General features: G+C 39.6%; 1 protein-coding gene across 1 annotated transcript; it reads right to left on the reverse strand.

Annotated features, from left to right (window-relative positions):
• Positions 1-13213: 13213 nt before the first annotated feature.
• On the reverse strand, positions 13214-20118 carry LOC107656957 (bone morphogenetic protein 2-like). Its single transcript, XM_016444919.1, has 3 exons — positions 19718-20118; positions 14452-14783; positions 13214-14076 (listed from the first exon to the last, which is right to left on the reverse strand). Exons 2-3 carry the CDS (start codon positions 14774-14776, stop codon positions 13214-13216), a joined length of 1188 nt encoding a protein of 395 aa, XP_016300405.1. The 5' UTR covers positions 14777-14783; positions 19718-20118.
• Positions 20119-20366: the final 248 nt, after the last annotated feature.

Here is a 20366-nt window from a genome sequence, read left to right on the forward strand (position 1 = left end):
CAACCCAATAGCTGGGTTTGTCCCTTTTTAACCCAGCATTTTTTAGAGCGTATATAGGCTGCTCGTTCAATTTCTGTTCCTCACTCAAAGCAATTGTATGTCTTGAAAACACCTGGAATATAGTGTACGAGTCATTTGGACTACTATTATGGTACTTTTATGGTGATTTTTCATTTGGAGCCCCAGTTTCCATCCACTGTTATATGAAAGAGAGCAGCCAGGATAGTCTTCAAAATTGCCCTTTTATGTTCCACAAAAGTATGCCATACGGGCTTAGAGCGACACGAGGATGACTAAATTACAATGTTTTAATACATTATTGTGTGAACCATCCCTTTAATATGGCAGCATTTGCATTGGATTTGACATCCGTATTTATTTACCACTTTCCATTGAACGATTACACAGAAATTCAAGGTGATGTAATTTCATTTCTGATAGAGCAAGGTAGGTCTATTTTATTCTTTTCGGTATTTTGTTTTTATGCAGCTGTTAAACCTGATACATTGGCACCAGATCCCTCTCCTGTGACACAAAACACATTCACCTAGTAAAATTAAAACTCCATAATAACATTTTATGACCGACACCGCTGACCTGCTCCAATGTCAGCACAGTTAAACCATGTGATACTTATTGCTTTTTATTTTGAACCAATGCCACATCACAACCTGGGGGAGGCTCTTTATAAAGTTAATTTGATGCATGGCTGGCCCATTATAGTACTAGAGTTCCCTTGAGTGCCTTTTTACAGCTGTGAATCGAGAAATATCCAGTTATAAAAGTGACCTTCTGTGGTATATTAATGGAAGTGTATAATGCATACTACCCAGGCTCATTGGAAATACATACTTCTGCAAAACTCAAAACTAAAACCGTACATGTGAATCGCTGCAGTTTCCATTTGAAATGAACACTAGAGGCAGTAAAACTCCAACAACTTTTATTCCTTTTCACACAAAGTATGAATTACAGGGCCAGAGTTTCGATTAAGAAAGGCTAAAAATCCTTTGTACAATATTATGTTATGACTTTAAAACAATTTTAAAATGCTGCAAGATTTGAAAACTGATTCTTTTGAACATTAGCGTCACATATACAGCTTCATATGTATGAGTTTTCTAATGTAAAGTAGGTTTGCTCGGTAGATCACACGCAATATGGCGCTACACTTAAGAGGTTAAGCGCTCCGGCACGAATACCGTGAAAATACAGTTCGACAAAACAGCTAAAACATGCATACAAGGCATGGTTGCATCAGTGAATGCTTTTTTATAACACTTTTAGGGTTGGGTTTGGTGTAGGGTGGTTGTTATTACACGATAGAGCATTAACTTTTCAGCGAAACTCACCGGACATTTGAATACGTGCCTGAAGCATCGTTATAAAAACGTGGCCACGGTCACGTATTGAACGTGCATCTTAGCGCCACTCACTGGATATTTCACTTTGATACTGCAGCAAGATGTGCAGTAAGGTTTGTAATATCGGTGTTGCAGAAATGTCACCACAATTACGTATTTCTAATGAGCCTGGGTTCATGTTGCCATTTAATTGTATAAATTACTGTTATTTTTGCTCATCCTATGGGTTATGGTTTCTATATCCTTTGGCATTTGTAAACAGATGCATGGAAGAAAATGTAAACATCTGTTTTTATTTCTGTGACAGTGAGCACAGTTATTATGCCATGCCGATTTCAATGCGAGAATGATTGTTTTATTGAGCTCGACTCTAATTACTATCGTTAAACAGTGATGTTTGATAAAAGCTGAACCCACACTGGGAGGTCTGTGTTTTTGCGGCCTGTGTTTGTTTCTTTCTTCTCACAAGTTGAGTTGTTTTGAGTGGTTTGCATGCAAGTTCTGTGCCGAGCACAGCTCAATCTACTGTATATTTGTAAAGAAATCAAGTGGGAGACGAAAAGATGCATCCCAGATATGTTTTCCGCTGAGAACGTGATTTTTGCTGACTTTGCATATGTTCACTGTCATGTTTTGCTACCCAAATATTTTTCACCATTATTCTATGCTATAATTATTTGAACATAGCCACATTTTTGGAAATAATTCACCTGAGCTGCTCTCATCTCTAAAGTGCTGCTGTACAAACTAGAATAGAGTGAGAAAATAATATATAGTTTGAAAATATATTGATGTTGGACATCAGTACTGGAAATAGCTGTGGAAGGAAGGAAGTGAAGGATATTACTGTACTTTCAGTATTATGTTCTAATACAATATGTTTTAATAAGAAGAACAATGTTAAATCAAAACATTGCCCCAGATGACGCCTTTTGTTAAGAGAAAAAGCTACATTTTACTGTTAAGTAAAAACTATGCATTTTATCAAGTTTTAAGTCACTTACCTTGTTCATTTATTGTCTTTTAGATTATTCCTGTTTGGTTGCAACTTGTCACACTGTAAAAAAAATCTGTGACATTTACGGTAAAATACCGGCAGCTGTGGTTGCCAGAACTTCACCGTTAAAAATATGGTAGACTTAGCTTAAATTCACAATAAAAAAACATATTTCATTAACTGATGTAATGTTAATAAACCAGCATATTGAAGTACTAATACCTGTTTTAAACCATTGAAATGCTGATAACCACCAAAAACAGGTGGTGATGAGAAAGTCACATGATGAATCAAAGCTCATCACAATCAGCTCTTCCAAAAGCTGAGAAGGAAAATACTAATATATATACATAGAAGGTGCACAGTGTCATTCACACAAACACTAAACACCATCATGGTGGTGACACACATGATACTGAAATAATGCAATAATTTAACAACATTAGATTTAAGATGAAACTCTAATGTACACAACTGATAAGAGAAGAAACATAGTTATTTAAACAAAAAAAAAACATAAAATATGAAGTGTCATGCAGGGAATTCTGGGAGTGTCAATTTACAGGTTTTCACTGTAAGTTATACAATGACTTTTTCTTTTTCACCTCCAAAAACCGTAATTTTAACAGTGTTTTACTGTAAAATTACATTAAATGTAATTACAGTTATTCACCGTATATAGTATGGAAACTTACTGATAACCAATTAACAGGTTTTTATTGTAGCCTTTTTACAGTCTTTTACTGTTAAAATCACAATCATTTTTTACAGTGCATGGTTAACATTTGGTGCAATAATTCACCTGAAGAAATCCATCTGTTAACGTTCCTATTAATTTCAATGACAGTTGTTTGCCGTGTTTTGGCGCTGAAACTTTGGATCCAATGAGTTTGCCATAAACATTATGTGACACATTATTCAGAAGCCATAGGTAAACACCACAAGAACATGAAGAACATGAATGCTTATTCAGATCTAAGTCCATTTCATACTTTTAGGAAGCTTCCGGGGGGTAAAAAATCATGTACCATAAGTATTTGCTATGGAAAAAAATAACATAATTACAATAAAATGGTCATCAATGGAGAAAGACATTTTTGACAGCAAAATAGTGTAGTTACGGTATCCACCACCACCAGCAGGGGATAAATGATACGCAATACGCCCATGCAGCAATTCACATGTCTTAAAGTTCCTAATCACTGAGTTTTAAATAGTTGGTCTCCAAAGGCACAACAAGCAAGATATATTTGGTGGCGAAAGAGGTTCTGAAACGAGACGTTAAGAGGAATTTGCTAGTGTCAGATTCTGTAAACAGAGGAGCTGATTTGGTTTTGCGTGGGCTTCACAGATCAGCACCTCTCTTTGGGAAGAATAATGGAGCCTACTGGGTGTTGTGAGGATGTGTATCATCCCTGAGGTGCTTTTCTTACTTGCTTATTAGTCAATGGTCTGTTTCACGCAGGAAAGGTAGGCTTAATGGTGATTATGAGAATGGACTCATAAACCCCTGTCCCAGCTGACGTCTCCCTCTGGACTGGGTGTGTGTGTGTGTTGTAGTGTATATGTGTGTGGGGTGTGGGATAATGTTGTCTTTCACACTGCAGGAAGAGTTTCGAGCTGTGGGAGGAAAAGGCATTTAAAGACTAATGCACATTTCCATGTGCCTTTGCTGATTTCCCTGGCTGAGCGTCATAGGACTGCACATTATCACTTCTTTAAAATCCCTCTCAGACTTGGCAGTGACTCTTGGGATGAAGATGGGAAATTCAACAATAACAGCTCACTGGACTTGTACTTTTAAAGTATCTGAGGCTAAATCTACTGCTTCAAAAGCTTAAATATGTTTGTCCTTTTGATTTAATGTGTCATGATATTACACCTTTTGGGCCTTAGAGTGATTTGACATCCAAAACTCAAGATTCAAAAGCCACTGTGGTCCTCTTTCTGGTGAATCAGCGTAGACGTGAGTTGAGCAGTGTGAATACAAAGGTTTTATGTGTAAATAAAGTATATATTCTTTGTCAGATTTTGGAGATGTTGCCAAACCATCTTCTTCCTTTGAAAGCAACGCGGCCATAGACGTTAGAAACTTCTTAATGTGTTTTACGATTCAGAGTGTTCGACGACGGATGGAGAGACTGGGGAAATAAACAGTCGCAATGAGAGGAAAACAGATCAGAGCCGGGAAAGGGGCTGAAGAATTGCGAGATGGAGGGGTAATCTTTCGGGAAGCGGGAATTTGGGCTGGACAAATTCACAGATGTTTTAAAGTGCTAATCTAATCTCTCTGCCAGGCCTCTTCTTCTTAACTCCTTCCTCCTCCTCCTGTCTTTCTCGTGGCTTTTCTGGAAAGGATGGAATACACTTTAATGCTTCTCAGGAGCATCATGTACTGTGCAAGGTAATAGGTCGCAGTCATTCATCTGCCTGTTAGCGGCCATGTTTTCGAGGAGGGAGACATGTGCAAATGTAATGAGGGCTTTTTCTCTTGGAAAGGATGGAGAATAGGGGAAAAAAAAACTTGTAGAAAACCCAGTGCTGACTAAAAACAAGTGGAGAGCAGAGAGGATGCGAGGGGGAAAAGGGAAGGATGAGGTTTTTAGGTAATGTCACCCTTGGTGACCATCTATCATATTCGATTAACTCTCATTTTTTTCCCAGGTAGTCATTTTATTCATTGAACAGCTATAATTTACTCACTCAATGTTTTGCTTTCTTTCACAACCATAATTTCATAGTTATGGACGTGATAAAATACCAAAGAGGATCACATTGTGTACCTGCTGTAAAAAATAAAAACCCCACATATATCCCAAATCATACTCTACTTTAGTGGAAAAACTGATTCTTGTCTTGCTCTGGCCTACAGCTCTTCCTTTTCTCGTTTCACCCCTTCTTTTTCTCTGGCTGGGAATGAGGAGTCTTTGTAATACAGTAGCCACATTGAAATATTGTGACAGCTCCCCCCAGATACATAGGAAGTGCATGTTCAGGGAACAATTCTTATTGCAGTGAACGTTTTAGTGAAATCAAATACTGCTTGTTGTTTAACCTTAACTTGAGACCACCCAGCCAGAAGGGGCTAGGATATTACTCACGTCGATTGTTAATTTAGTATGAACAAAATAATTCAATTATTGTTCTGGTTTAATGAAATTAATTACATTTGTAATGCTTAAAATGGCCATAAATCATGATCTATAAAATGTCAACTGAATTGCATGCTGATTTTCTGACTGCGAGTTTCAATTCACACCTGTCCACTCCCACAGAGCGGTACACACTGTCCTTGTTTTTTAGCCGTTACTGCAATCCTGCATTTTATTTTTTCCCATTGTGCATAAATCAGTCCTGCACTTTTTTCCCATTGAGCATAAACCAAACAAATTGTCAAGTGTACACAGAGCTGTTTATTTATTTCAATATAATGTAAAAAAGATCACTGACATATGTAGTAATCCTTATTATAGGTTACATTTATTTTCTTTAAGAACCATAAATTAAATCTCAAATTATATGGGTGGCTGCATTACGTATTTAAATTGAATGCTCAAAGTCGTCATTATCATCAAAGAGCAGGGAGAGGTGGTGCATTGAATATTGTCTTTGGAAAAATGTGGAGCCTTGAAGTTAAAAAGGTTGAGAACAACTGGTCTGTTTAATTATTTGTCTGCCACAATGATGGTATGTCTTTGAATTATCTTCATTTGTTTTTTTTTCTCAGAAAATAATTATAGGTGATTAATTGCACATAATTCAATCAATTAATACATTTGATTAACAGTCAAATCGAATGGCTTATTTGCGGTTTTTTCAGCTGGTTAATTTCGTTAAAGCATAAACTCATTAGTCTCTTTTTATTTGGCATGTCATGAAAACTTGCTTAAAATAGATATACTCTTATGCTGTTGACAGATAGTGCTATAATGAGAAGACCTGCTGTGCCGCTCGGAGGACTCTCTGTTTCTGTATCTGTTTCTGGGTTGATGTACTGGGCACTGTTGCTATTGACCCTCGCTCCTGTCTAGTCCATGTAGCACTTTGTATGTGAAAGCCATAAAACACATTCTATGATGATTCCATCCTGGCAACCAGCCTCCCACCTTTCCTGCCTGCTGCTCCTCTGTGGGCTTCATCTGAGGAGTAAACAGCCGAACAGCTGTCTTAACTTCTCTTCCTTCCTCTTTCCTCCTCTTCCCTTTCTTCATTCTTCGCTTTTCTTGTCCTCTCATGTTAGCTAACAATCTCTCAGTCATGCTGTGTTTCAGTATCCCTGCATGCTATATTAAAGGGGCCATATTATTCATGGCTATAGTATTTTATTTTTTCCCTGAAGTCCTCTTGTAATGATATTCAAGGTTTTACCTTGGTTTGTTTTGACAGAAAACCTGAACCAAATTATGATTTTGCACCCTCTGTCTGGCCCTAAACTAACCAGCACTGACCGTCAATGCCACGGTTTTTACAGTACGTTCTACTTAAGCTTACAATGCTTTTAGGAAACGCAGCCCAGGCTGTGGTGTTACTGTATCATTAATATTTCTATATGTTTGCGTTTATGCAGTCGGTGTTTGGGATTGACAACCATGATTACTAATGCTGTAGGTGGGACTCAAACTGCAACTTTTAAAAACTGGTTGACTCCATAATAGTCCCAAACAGGAGAGACTGTTTCTGTTGTGCACTCTCAGAAATAAAGATTTGAAAGCTGTCACTGGGGCAGTACCTTTTCAGGAGGTGCACTTTTGTACCTTTGATTGGCTAACCTCCAGAGTAGATGACCCTATAGGGTGGACTGTGCTTCTGAATTCTAAATAGCTGATATATTCACATGTGGCCAATCACATGATGGCAAGGTTGTGGCATTATACCCATGTCAATTTCTAACTAAGCAGCATAGTTTCCGTAAATAGTCTGGGTGAAATATAGAAGAAGCTTTGCAATGTGTTGTTCTAGTATGTCTGCACAAACCTACTTTCCCAAAAGACAGTAAAATCCTGTTTTCAACATTTTGACTTTACTGTGTTTACACAAAAGCAGGTGAGTAGGTAGGTCGTGAACCCCGGTCCAATAGGGAGCACATTTAGTTACTGCAATTCATCTTGGTTGCTTTTTTATTGCTTCTCCACAGAGAGTTCCTGAGAGACTACAGGAGCATCGAGGGCTTGTACATCAGACATAGACAGGCAGACAACAATTGAGTCAACACAGACTGAGCCTAGAGTACCTGTAAAATTTGAGCTCACATCTACCTGAGCCAACCTCCTGCTCTTATGTTTTGGTGATTTATTTCCCATAGCATCCACCCAAAGCAGGGCATTGGCCGAGCTACACGTAGTCTGGCAAATGGACCTTAGAGAGAGGGAGAGAGAAGGAAAAAAGGAGGAGGAGCAATGAATGTGAATTCCAGCCGAGCGGGGATAGCATCCGCATCGCGAGACACCTGTAAAAACATCATTTTTCATCTCGGGCTGTGGGGGAAGGAGCATACTGAAAATGGAAGAGAGAAAGAGAAGAGACTTTTGGTTGGTCCATGTGTGTATGTGTGTGTGTGATTACCTCTGTTACCACTAAGTCCTTGACCAGGTTCTTGCTTCAGGTTTCCACTACCCACAAAGCCATTCTCTGACCAGGAAGCAAACATAGAGACCCAACCTGCTTGTTTGGTTCTGGGCTAGCAGGTTTACCAGATTACCAAGATGGTTGAGACTTCCTGACCAAGAAATCCTTGCAAGCTTGTTCAGATATCTGGTGGGGGCACCAGTGTCCCATGACGGGGATCAGTGACTAGCACATGTTTGCCCAAGGTATCCAATAGTGCTCCTGGAGGGCCATCTTCCTGCAGAGTTTAGTTCCAACCTGGAAGTTTCTAGTAATCCTGAAGACCTTGATTAGCTGGTCAGGTGTGTTTAATTAGGATTGTAGCCAAACTCTGCAGTCAAGGCAGTGTTTTCCGACTCTGTTCCTGCAGGCACACCAACAGTACACATTTTCAAACTCTTCCTTCCTAATCAACACCTGATTGAACTCATCAGCTTGTTCATAGAGACTCCAAGACCAAAAATAGATAAGTCAGATAAAGAAGACATCCAAACTAGGTTTGGAACAGGGTTGGAAAACACTGGTTTAAGGTGCACCATCTTATAGGCCTACCATCACTAATCTAGATTTTGATTCTCCTCACAATTTGCTTCTGTCAGCTATTCTACAGATCAAAGCCTCATGATCTGTCTTCCTTGTGGGTTTTCAACCATCTAACCAACCCTTTTAGCTGATCTGAGAGATTCTTAACTTCCTTTTAGCTGATCTGAGAGATTCGTAACTTTTCAGGTAGGAATATCCCTGGTTTAATTGAGAGTCTATGTGGCTACCACTGTGGTTACTACTGAAAATAGTTTTGACCAAACCTTTAGTTTCTTCCTTTAAGGTTTGGATTTGGACTGTGGTAATGGAGCATTTGCAAGACATTCTTCTTTTCAGTCTTGCTAAGTAAAGATTCAGAGTAGAAAGCCACTATTTCAGCTTGATGCACCGCCCTGTATACATTCTTCAATCTATTAATTTGTGTGTTTCTATAAGTCAGGAGTGTTCATTCCTGCTCCTGGAGGGCCACTGTCCTGCAGAGTTTAGCTCCAACCAGCTCCAACACACTTGCCTGTTTCTAGTGAGACCTTTCTGAAGACCTTGATTAGCTGATTCAGGTATATTAAACTCTGCAGGTAAGTGGCCCTCCAGAAGCAGGATTGGACACCCCTGCCATAAGTGAACACGCAGAAGAAAAAACGCGATGTTCCTTCCAATTCTTCTTAGGATAAAGAAAAATAAATGAAGTCAGTATGAACCAGATGTAAGAAAGAGTAACATTACATAGAGTACTTAGAGTTATGTAGACCTTTGGTGTCATTTGAAATGTGGTAATTAACTAAATTAAATTGCTAAATGACAGAGCTATGAATCCTGTCAGCTAAAATGGTTGGCAATAAATGTAGTCTACCCTATACTTGGAAAGTAAAGAGGACAGCCTTTGATGAAATAAATGGGAACATCGCCTCTGCAAAAGTTTGAAAATGAGCACCTCACACCTATTAGTTCTGTTCATAACCTTTAAATGCATACCCAGGCCAATTGTGGTTTTGACACGTTGCAGACTACTTGCAGACTATGAGTGGAAAGGTGGGACTAAATGGAAGAAAAAAATGTCTTGGAAAAAAAGTCGGTCATGAGGGGACCCAGTGGACACCTTGTTGATGTACCATATATCTCGCACAGAATGTCTAGAGACCTTTTCACATCTTTAAAATAGGAACAACGAACACCCTCACACGGTGAGAAAACTCGCCCACGACATGCAGTGTTCTTTTTTTTTTTTTTTTTTTTATTAAAAACAGTCTTGTGTCTGGGATTTCTTGATGAAAATTTGCGTACTAATCCTCCCATTGTCTCCACTGGTAAAGCACAATGATAAGTATGTTCCTTTGTGTAATACTCACTTTTTGAAGATTCTCTTTGATGTTTAGTGAAACAACACAGGTCGCTTCATTTCATTAAGAGGGTTACCTGCAGTATACACGATTAAAATGCTTTTTATAGAAAACTATTGAGTCTTCATCTCATGTGAGTGTACACCATTCAGATCAGTGGTTCTCAAACTTTTTACGCCATGTACCACCTCAGAACATATTTGACTCTCCGAGTACCACCATAATGACCAACATTAAAATACAGTAATTCTATGCACAGTAAAAGAAAAAGAAAAAACAGGCAGTTTTATTCCTAATAAGAATCGATATTATTGTCAGCCACTTTAAACATTGTAAATACAGAATTTGAACATTAACATTGCACTGTGCTTACATCCAGGTAAATGAAAAACTTACATGATTATTAAATTAAAATATATTGTACTATATTGTACCTAAAAGTTAAATAAAAACTGTACTGTACTTAAATGTTAAAAACTTAAATGTACTTAAACATGAAATGAAAATGTGTTGTACTGTTTCTGTTGTGCACTGTCAGAAAATTTTTTTTTTTTTCAGTTGAGTTACTATGTGGTTACTATGATACAGAATATCTGCTGAAGCAATATGGCAGACGCATCGCGAATGAAATGTTTCTCCAAGAATTATTTTTCACAACAATATTATGGTAGTCAGGCAATTCCACCTGGTAAAGACATAAATACTCAGAGACAAGCAATATTAACTTCTCCATTGTTGTTCAGTCATAGTACAAGCAGGGTGTGATGGTTGGTCGATATTAGTCCCACCCCTCCTCCACTGTGATTGGTTAGCTGACTAAAGAGTGACAGTGATGAGTGCTGCGTTTTACCCAAAGTTGAACTTTCTTCAACTCCCGTTGCCGCGCGTTTAGCGTGAAAAAGATGCTCAGCGCTCGCCACGCTCCTGGCATTTAAAAAAACGCAGCGCTTCCCTTTAAAACAATTGAAAAAATGTGTTAGCTTTGGGGAAAAATACGCTTTGGTGGACACGCGGCCTAATTTATATTTAATTCAGTGATTCCTCTGCGTACCACTAGAAGGGAGCTCGTACCACACTTTGAGAACCACTGATTCAGATCACTATTCATATCACAAAAACACAATTTATTTACTGATGTGTAACATGTTTTACATTACCAGCAAACTACTGAATGCACCATTAAACATAACTGAACTGAACATTGTATCACTTCATATGAAGAGTTCATTTGCAAAAACCGATAATTCCATTTATTTATTTTTTTTTCATAAATCATGGTTGTTTTATTGCGCATTCCAAGTAATAACAATCAAACCGGAGTTGGGTTGTTTTGATTAAGTAATAATGACTTAAACAAATAAAGGTAATTTACAAAATTAAGGTTCATTGAAAGTATGTTTTTTTTTACATAGTATAAGTTTGTTTTATAGCAAAAGCAGATAACTCCAACAGTCGTTTTTCACAGGTTCTTCAAGTTTGTCGAAATTATCCATCCTCGATCACTTTTAGCCAGCTTTGATGAAACTCCTCTCAGCTAGCACGTCTTTTCAAAGTGAAAGTAGCCTTGTCACCTGACCTGAATACAGCGCGCTGATTCGCTAAAATGGACTTATCGGCTTCTGTTCAAAAACGGCAAGGGCGCTTGTCGGCTTCTGCAGTAAAACGTGAACTCGCGATACCTTGAAAGTGGACAAAACCGGCTTTTTTGACAAAACGTGTTTAGGGTTCAGATCTCGCTATATGTGGAGAATAATGCACGCCATTTTTTTTTAAAGTGGCATTTATCGGTTTTTGCAAATGTCTTCGTTGCAAAACTCTTCATATCCTTTGTTGTTCTTTTCAAACAGTATTTATTTGATTGCAGAATTGGAGTGTTGCTCAATAACATTGTCTAGATGAGTGAAGATTTCAAGCACAACTGTTTGAATAATTTTTAAGGTGGCAGAGATGAAAGTCAAACAGGGTGTAGAATCGCCTGTAGTTAGCAAGCATTAAGTGCACATAAATTGATGAATACCATAGATATTAATTTGCTTTTATGAACATAACCTATGTTTTCCCATGGGTCCTGTATGGGTCTCATTGTTGATTTATGGTTGTGAGAATGTGTTATATGTAAATATGTCAAGGCCACTGCAGTTCAGTTCAAAGGTCTGACCCACACACCTGGCAAGATAAGCTCTGTTTGTGATAGCAAACAAGAGATATGGGAATGAGAAAGAAGACATCACAGGTCAAAGGTAATTTCCCTGTAAGTATGTGGCTTTAATGTTACTGTAATGTAATGTTTCATGTAGTCCTTCACATACTCTTTTTGATGATGTGCAACTTTTGACATGTGTTGAAGAACAAAATATAAGTTTGATTTGGACCCCTCTCTCTCTCACACACACACACACACACACAACACACACACACACACACACACACACACACACACACAATAGAATATAGATATAACACTAATGAGCTATCTGTACTGTAATTTTCAGTCTTTATCTTTTCAGCCTAGCCTGGTCTCCAAAGGCTTAAGGAACTGAGAATACTGAAGCTCTTCTCATTTACTATGAGATAAATGAACATCGAGACCGCTGCAGACTGGGTCCAAGATCCTCAGAAGGATGAAAAACAGATGTTGAGAGAGAATCTATAATGAGAGCTAATAAACTTATGCAGACATTTTACAGCTCTTTCTATCACTTCAGATCCTTTCCACCAGATTGCTTTCTCTTTACATTTTTACTTCTATCCTGAAATAACAGTACCTTGCTTATCTAACTGGTCTTAACTGGTTTAAGCTTGTCTAGTTGGTTTCCGAGTGCACAAAACCCTGTAAAACCAGGCCGATGAAAGCTTGTATTTATTTATTTATTTATTAACTACTCTGTATTCTTCTAAATTAAAGTTTTAGGAAAGCAATTCTGAAAGAAAAAAAAAGTCAAAGATTGAGATAATTAGAACTGCCTTATTAGTTTGCTGTTTATTATTACACATTTCACAATGGCTTCAGACAATGTCAGACATTCTCAAGGCTTTTAAACTGCACATAAAGCATCACACTAACAATTTTTTAACCTGTTGTCTTTAAATACAAACAGTTTGGTCAACACTTGTGTGATAACTACATTATGACAAAGATACAAAGTTATGTATAATAGGCCTACCACTTAGCAAGCTTGCACACATATGGCACATAACATAACATTTGGCACAATACCGTGGAATGTTTAGGCAATTTTCTTTGTTTCACAAAGCTTCTATTGTAATGACAGAGCCCTCATAGTTCAGTCAATGCCAATATAAAGCTGCCATGATTCAGTGCTGTGGTTTTACAAATAATAGATGAGTAACACCAGTTTTAACTGGCTTTAAATGGATCTATAAGGCGTTCTGGTACTTATATATCTGCGGTTTTTGTCAAGATTAAATATTCCATATTCTTTGCTATTTAAATAGATATATTGATGCATTCTTAAAGGGAAGCGGCACTCTCCGAGGCAAAAGAAAGCATCGTAACCAGACGGGGCCACGATCCATTTATTCCAGCCTACATCTTTGAAGTCCACATACAGTGGGTGTTGACGGCAGCGAGCGCGGGAGAGCCGTTTGAGCTTGGCAGCCCTCCCACCTTGTCGTTTCACTCGCCTTTCATTCCATCCCACCCGCCAACCTGTGTCAGAGCCCTGACCCCTATCACCCTTAAACCTGCCCCCGGTCCATCTGCCCCTGCCTTGTCTGCCATCAGGGGGCTGCTTTTTGAGGGGCACAAAGGGCTTGCTGCGCCCATCGTGACTGTAAGTCACCAGTAAGGGCCTCTGCCTCGCCCAGCTGTGCACATCCTGCCCGGTGAACCTGCGCACCCGCAGATGTCTCTCTTTGGAGAGACTGCTGTTATTATCAGCAATAACGTCCAGAATAAAAGACAGGCTCCCTGACTTCTCGGATAGATTCTGAAACACTTCTCCGTCCAGGGGAAAGGTTTCCCAGAGTTCTGTAGTCTTTCTATCTCTAGTCAGTTGACGTGAATGGAGCAGTGTGGGCTTTGATACAGGGTCACTGTTTGAAAGATAAAGGCTGACCACGTGAGAGTCTTCCTTTGATCCTTCATGCAGGAAACGCAGCTCTGCCGACACCACACTCTCTTCTGAAGGAATGGAGGACAGATTGAAGCCAATGTGAATGCTGTCCGCTGTCGCTTTCTGCTCTTCTGGAACACTCAGGACTGTAGAATCTAGATGAGAAAAAAGAGAGACAAAGTTCTTAAGCTGTAAAATACTTTCCTTCCATCATGTTCAAACACTTGCTCTCTGGGTAATGGCATAATTGTCCAACTAAATAATAATTGTACATAATTTGCTAGGAGCACTTATGAAAATAAGCCTTGTCCTTCTTAACTTGTTCCAAGGTGTCTACGCTGACGCCAAGACACGAGTGAAAAATATCAGAACATTGAATCCATGGGTAGCTTTTTCAGTGGGCATGCTGGCACCTAAGTCCGGTTAATTGACTTCCACATGTCTCTGTGCTGTATGTACGATACATTTAGCCTTTTATGACTGCCAAGGGAATCTGTATTCCTATGACCTAGTGCAATAGCTGCTCATACCTGTGTGGTGAAAGCATCGGACTGTGTTGGCTCCTTGCACATGCTGGGAGGGGTAGTTAAACTCTGGGTCTTCAATGAGATGGTACTGCTGAGTGTGAAATCGATACAGGTCTAGAAGATATTGGGGCACCCGTGCCTCTGTACTGGGGTTGGGGTGTGACTGTAGTCCCAGGCGGGTCAGCAGGAGGTTTTGAATGGTATGGGCCAAACTAGGTTCCAGAAGACTACCAAGGTTTCCATGTGTCTGACTGGGACCCTCCTGTTGACCTGATGAGACTTGAGGTAGCAGCAGGATCATCAGAACCAGTAGGCTAGCAGGGAACATGTTGGACCTGAGGAGAGAAAGGTAAAAAGAGGAGCCATTTTGGGACTTCTCAAGATATTTAAAAAAAGTTTTTCATTTCTATTTTGGACCCCACTGACTTTCATTGTATGGAGAAAAATGTCATACGGGTTTGGAATGGCACAATGACAGAAATTGTATTTTTGGGTGAACTATCCCATTAATTGATGGTGTTTATTCCAGTCAATAAATACCTGACTCATAAGAAATAATGGTCAAAAATGTACTTCTTGTCCCAATATGTGTTGTAATTGACCATACTTTTAGCTTAAGCCCTTTAACCATGTGTCATTGTTTTACCTTATATGTCAGTTGATTTAGCGCTAATAGTCTAGTTTGTTGCATAGAGTGGCAAGGAACTATTGTTCTGTGTGGGTGCTTGAGCACCTGCCCCTTTTTACCCTTGATGTTCCATGATGCTCCATGGCACTCCATGATATTCACATCGCCTCATTTTGGACACGAATAAAATGTCAAGTCATGCATAGACTATCCTGTTTCTTTGAATTTAAATCTAGATTTATATACACTGGCCCATGAAACCTCTATGTGAACACACCTGCCCGAATAAAGTGCAGGGGATGAATTTACATTTTATTAAAATTAAATATTCATTAAATATTAAAAATGCAGCTAATGTAGTTCTACACACAGCAATATAAACAAAGGTGCATGTTCTCTTTCGTTCTTGCTGTTCGATTGAGAAAATTTAATGGCCGTTGAGGGGTCTTGTCTTTTGTATGTTATCTGACTAAAACTATTCATACTTTGAACTATTATTATTACAGTATTTATTTAAAAAATCAGAATGCCTTAAAATAATTATCACAGCACTGGTAAAACAGGCTTATACTGATTTTCTCATCCTCCGAATTATACTTATCAATCCGGATTTTATTATCATTATCATTAAAAAAAAATAATAAATTCAGAACAAGATTAGAATAGAATTCTATTTTAAATATGACAGAAATGTTTTTTTCTACAACAGCAACAGTAATGTTTACAACAGCAAAACCACCATACCATGTAAACTCAATAATAATAATAATAATAATATAACAATAATAATAATATCAATAATACAATTCAGTTTATAATTCCAGAGTTATTAAGAGGTGCAAAGAAAAAAAATATTTAACTTTAAACTTAAAATGGTGTTTTCTGTTCTGTGTTTTTTCAAAACTGCGTCACGGCATTTGCTGCTGTATCAATACAGAAGCATCTGTATCGATTCGCGTATCAGCAAGGAATGTGTCACAGTATATTGCTGTATTGATATTTTGAGCATAGCCCTATTTAAAGCCTTGTTCCATGTGTCCCTTTAATACTTTGAGCACCTGCCCTCAAAGGCTTCCTCAAAGAGGAAGCAGTCAGAAATTGTACAACTTGGATTTGAAAAGTTTAATATAACATGTATAGCCTGAATTTGGGCCCGTCAACATCACTGCTATGCAAGTGGAAATCTACCTGAAAAATTACCTAAAAGGACAGATTGGCACTCAACAATTAGACCCTCCAGCACTTAGATCTCCTTCCTTTCAGCAACAGCTAATTGTTGCAAGCTGTCATCCATTAGTGACGAAATCTTCTCAAAGCTTACAGTATTGAACTATCCTTCACATCGGTCTCATCTCTAAGCCAACATAAGCCTTCAAAGGGTCCTTTACAAATATGAACTTTGGTGGAGTTTGTGAGAGGTGTCGAATGGATAATTTGAGGTCTATGGAGCATCCATTGTATGCTTGAACTTACTGTCTTCCTTAATAACTGTCAACACACAGTCTGTTCCACTGAGAGATGAGTAAATTATTTCTGTGGTTTCAAGAGCTTATGTGGCCTATATAGAACTTATCTCATATTTAGCCTAGAATATGCAGCTACAAGGTGCTGGGTGGTCTCACACAGGCCAGGAACACTTACATCTGAGTCAAACTAAATGGCCTTTTGATGTAAAATCTGCTCAAGTCAGGACTTGCTGAGCAGTGTCTCCTCTGGGAGTCTTGGATTACCCTCGACTGCAGGTGTTAAACGCACTGGAAAAGAGAATGTATACCGCTCTCCCGCTGTCCTCTACGTCTCCTCCATCTCGCTCACACTCATTCACCAAATTCCAGCTGAATCTTCAGAGGACACACAGGATAAGACAGTCCCCCACGCCCACAGCATCCGGCAGTAAAGTAGATTAAGTGGCTTTTACCCATCTACTCGATTGTTCCGCCCAGTGGGACATCACAGAGGTGTAGCTTCCAGACGGAGCTGTTCTCCTGAATGCCGCCTCCCTACTAATCCATCATTAGACTCCTTCGCTTCTGTCTTCCCCGCAGTCCCTCCCCACCATCGGCATGCATTTGGGCCGCATATGTGTTACGGTTTCTATTGTGATTGGATTCGACACTCAATCACTTCCTCTACAGGGAGAGTGGTAATCAGACAGAGGGGGCGGAAAGAGGCGTTTATTAGACCCCAAAACAGACGGCGAGAGGTGACCCCGGCAGAGGAAAGGTCGGCCAGACTCGTGCCATTACCAGAGCGACGTGACCTGTCGACCTCAGAGTGGAGGGCAGGGTTTCTTTGCATCCACTTATCACTTTCAGCTTGCTTTCCACTCTTTTTTTTCCTATTTTTATTCTTCTTATCAGTTCTCTTCCTGTAAAGCATGACTTCCAGAACTGATATATTGTTACACAGTTCTAGGAAAAGCCAGTTCTCTTTCTCTCCTGTTTCTCCCTTTTAGATTTACCCAGAAGTCAACAGTGTAGGGCCATAGGGGTCATGGTGCCTCTGCTTGTTGTTGATTTATCCTCCACCGCTGTCTTCATGTTTCACATTTCACTCCGTACCCTGATCCCTCCGCTCTCCTTTCCTGTTGTTCTTCCTTTCGTTCATTCCCTAGACTGCTTCTCCCCAGCACGCTCCCCCCTCCCCATTTTGTTCTTGAAGGAATACTCTTAAACATGAATTGCTCTACGTTTTCAGATGCAAAAGGTACCAGCACTTATTCCCCCCAAATCCTGAGTGCCCAAGGCACGTGAGAAGTCACAAATGGTAGAGCTGTGCCTCTGATTAGAATAATATTGCAGGTAGGCAGCAGGGAGGTTTTATCGGAGTATATTAGCACAAAACTGTAATTTATCCCAGCTGGACCGATTGGGAGATAATGACAGCAGCCCAGACCTCAGATTGTAACATTACATTCCCCCCCATAACATTCAGTGGAACAATCCTCTGTGACCGTACACACGCATACACACACCCCACTGTTACAGATTGAAAAACACACTTCAGAACTCCAGAACAGTTATAGAAATATACACACACTTTCTATGCAGCTTGCCAAAGGTTCAACTAAGAACAGACTAAAGTGGTCTCCAAGGATGTGCAGAGTAGACCAGACAAGACATTTCCTCCCAGAATCCTCCCCTAACCCTCACATAACATTCTGTTATCAATTTGACCGATTTGGCAGTCCTGAAACCCTCAGACAGCGTTGTATTATTATCTGGCACATGCTGAAGAATCTAAATGTATGATCTATTTTAGTTAACGCAACATTGTAACATTCTAAAAACGTATTTTTGTAAGCTCTGAAAAGACACATCACATATCATAACTTCCTTTTTCTGCCAGATTGTGATTTTATGATTTATCCAGTCAGTAAAGGCCTTGCCTGTTTGTTTGCTGTACATTTTATCCCCCAAGCTAGAGACCTGCGCGGGACGGATTTTTCAGTCCTGCTCCTCCAGGATTCTGTCCCGCACCTGCCTGCTCCCGCAGAAATATATGTTATCTTGTCCCGCCTCCACCTACAAAATTCATGTTTTGTCCCGGTCCCTCCCACAAAAGCCCACATAAAAGTAGCCTATAGATTTTTTTCTATGCATCCATGAAATTAACATGGAATAGTACGTTCTCTGTTGCCTAGCCACAACATCCCAGCCTAAATGCTCCCGATGAAATATTTGTTATTAAAGCATTCACAAACCACTGTTATTTTCAACAGAAAAGCAAGGCTGCTGCGTGCATGGCATCTCGGTTCATCGCGATCTCACAAAGCTCTGTTATACTACAATTTCTGCAACAGATGAATAACAATGTATTTGTTTTTTGATGTTTTATGTTAAGATATTTCTATTTTGTGGGAGTCCCGTAAATCATTGTATTCTCCTGCATCCCGCACACACACAAGTCTCTACCCACCCGAACCCACGGGAGTGCAGGTCTCTACTCCAAGCCAAAAGCATATATTCAGCTATCTGCCAGTCATGGACAGCAAGAATCTAGTCTCCACAGTAATTTCTTCTTTATGCTCCAGCACGGCAGTCTTGGCAGTCTGTAAGTCTTTTACAGAACATTGACTGCTTTTTCCTTTGGTGGAATCACTGACATGCCTGTTTCACGTGTTCTGAGGATGCATCTCCACTATGAATCTGTCATTGGGTTTGGTGAGTAATACGTGTGAATTTTTAGCATGGAGCAGCAATGGGTAGCTGTTTGACATTTGAGTGAGTTTAATCAGATTTGAGTCATACACTGCAGAAAATAATTTTCGTAATCAGTATTGTACATATTGTCTTGTTTTCCATTGTCTAAACATCCTTAAACAAGATCATTTGACCTGTGAAGCAAAATTGTGTAAGGTAAAACTTGTTTAAAGCAAATAAGCAAAATATGTTTAATGATTTTGTGCTTTTGTATTATACAAAGGGGTGAGAAAATAAACTTAATTCAGGATTTATTTTCACATTTTCTTACACAACTTTGCTTCTCACAGTCAACTGATCTTGATTAAATCAAGTTTAGATATTGCGCTAGGAAATAAGACAAGCACTTGTCTTGTCAAAGTCATAGTTTGGCCCATGACCCAGGATATAACTGATGTTGCAAGCATCAAGGTATTCTGCTGCGGAGGTTGATACTCACGTCCAGGTGAAGTGGGAGGTGTGCAGAGTCCATGGTTTGTCCTTGAGCTCCAGCGTTACAGACCCTCTCCTCTCATTTGCTCCTGAGGATGGAGTGGATGCCGTCTGCCTCTCCTGGGTTAGTGAATGTACCTCTGGAATAACGTCAGCCTCTCCAGCTTGTCCTCAAGCTCTCATCCTGTTGTGAGTGTCGGACAAGTGTGCTCTTAAAAACATCCACCAGCTTCCCTGTGGCTGACCGGACACCGCTGTTATGCCAGGACCAGGACGCAAAATAGCAGCTGAGAAGGAGACCAGGAGAATTAAATGGAAGAGAGATGAAGAATTGGAAGTTTGTGGCAGCTAAATTCCCTCCTGTCCCTCTGGCTTTGTAGCTGACTTTCTCCCTTCCTCTCTCAATCTGTCTGTACTTCTCTTTTGTGCTCTCCTCCCCTTTTTCCTCCCTCGCTCTCGCTCGCGCTCTCTCTCTTACCAGCTGGTAAACTCAGTTAAACTCTAATTGACTTTCGTGTCCATTCGGATCCTCCCTGATAGTGATGTCACCGATGCCCCCTCCCTCCACCCACCCTCTCCAATCGTACAACACACACACACAAACAAAGATAAGGTCAGGGCTGCTTTGGATACACAGTACAGGTCAGATTGCCATT

The sequence above is a fragment of the Sinocyclocheilus anshuiensis genome, unplaced genomic scaffold (genome assembly GCF_001515605.1).
Source record: "Sinocyclocheilus anshuiensis isolate Anshui unplaced genomic scaffold, SAMN03320099.WGS_v1.1 scaffold1052, whole genome shotgun sequence".
NCBI lineage: Eukaryota > Metazoa > Chordata > Actinopteri > Cypriniformes > Cyprinidae > Sinocyclocheilus > Sinocyclocheilus anshuiensis.

Bases quoted from the DNA above. Each gene is read 5' to 3' on its own strand.
- LOC107656957 (XM_016444919.1), bottom strand. From the start codon at position 14,776: ATGTTCCCTGCTAGCCTACTGGTTCTGATGATCCTGCTGCTACCTCAA. The intron at 14,077-14,451 runs GTATGAGCAGCT...TTTCTCATCTAG, and splicing joins CCGATGCTTTCACCACACAG to ATTCTACAGTCCTGAGTGTT.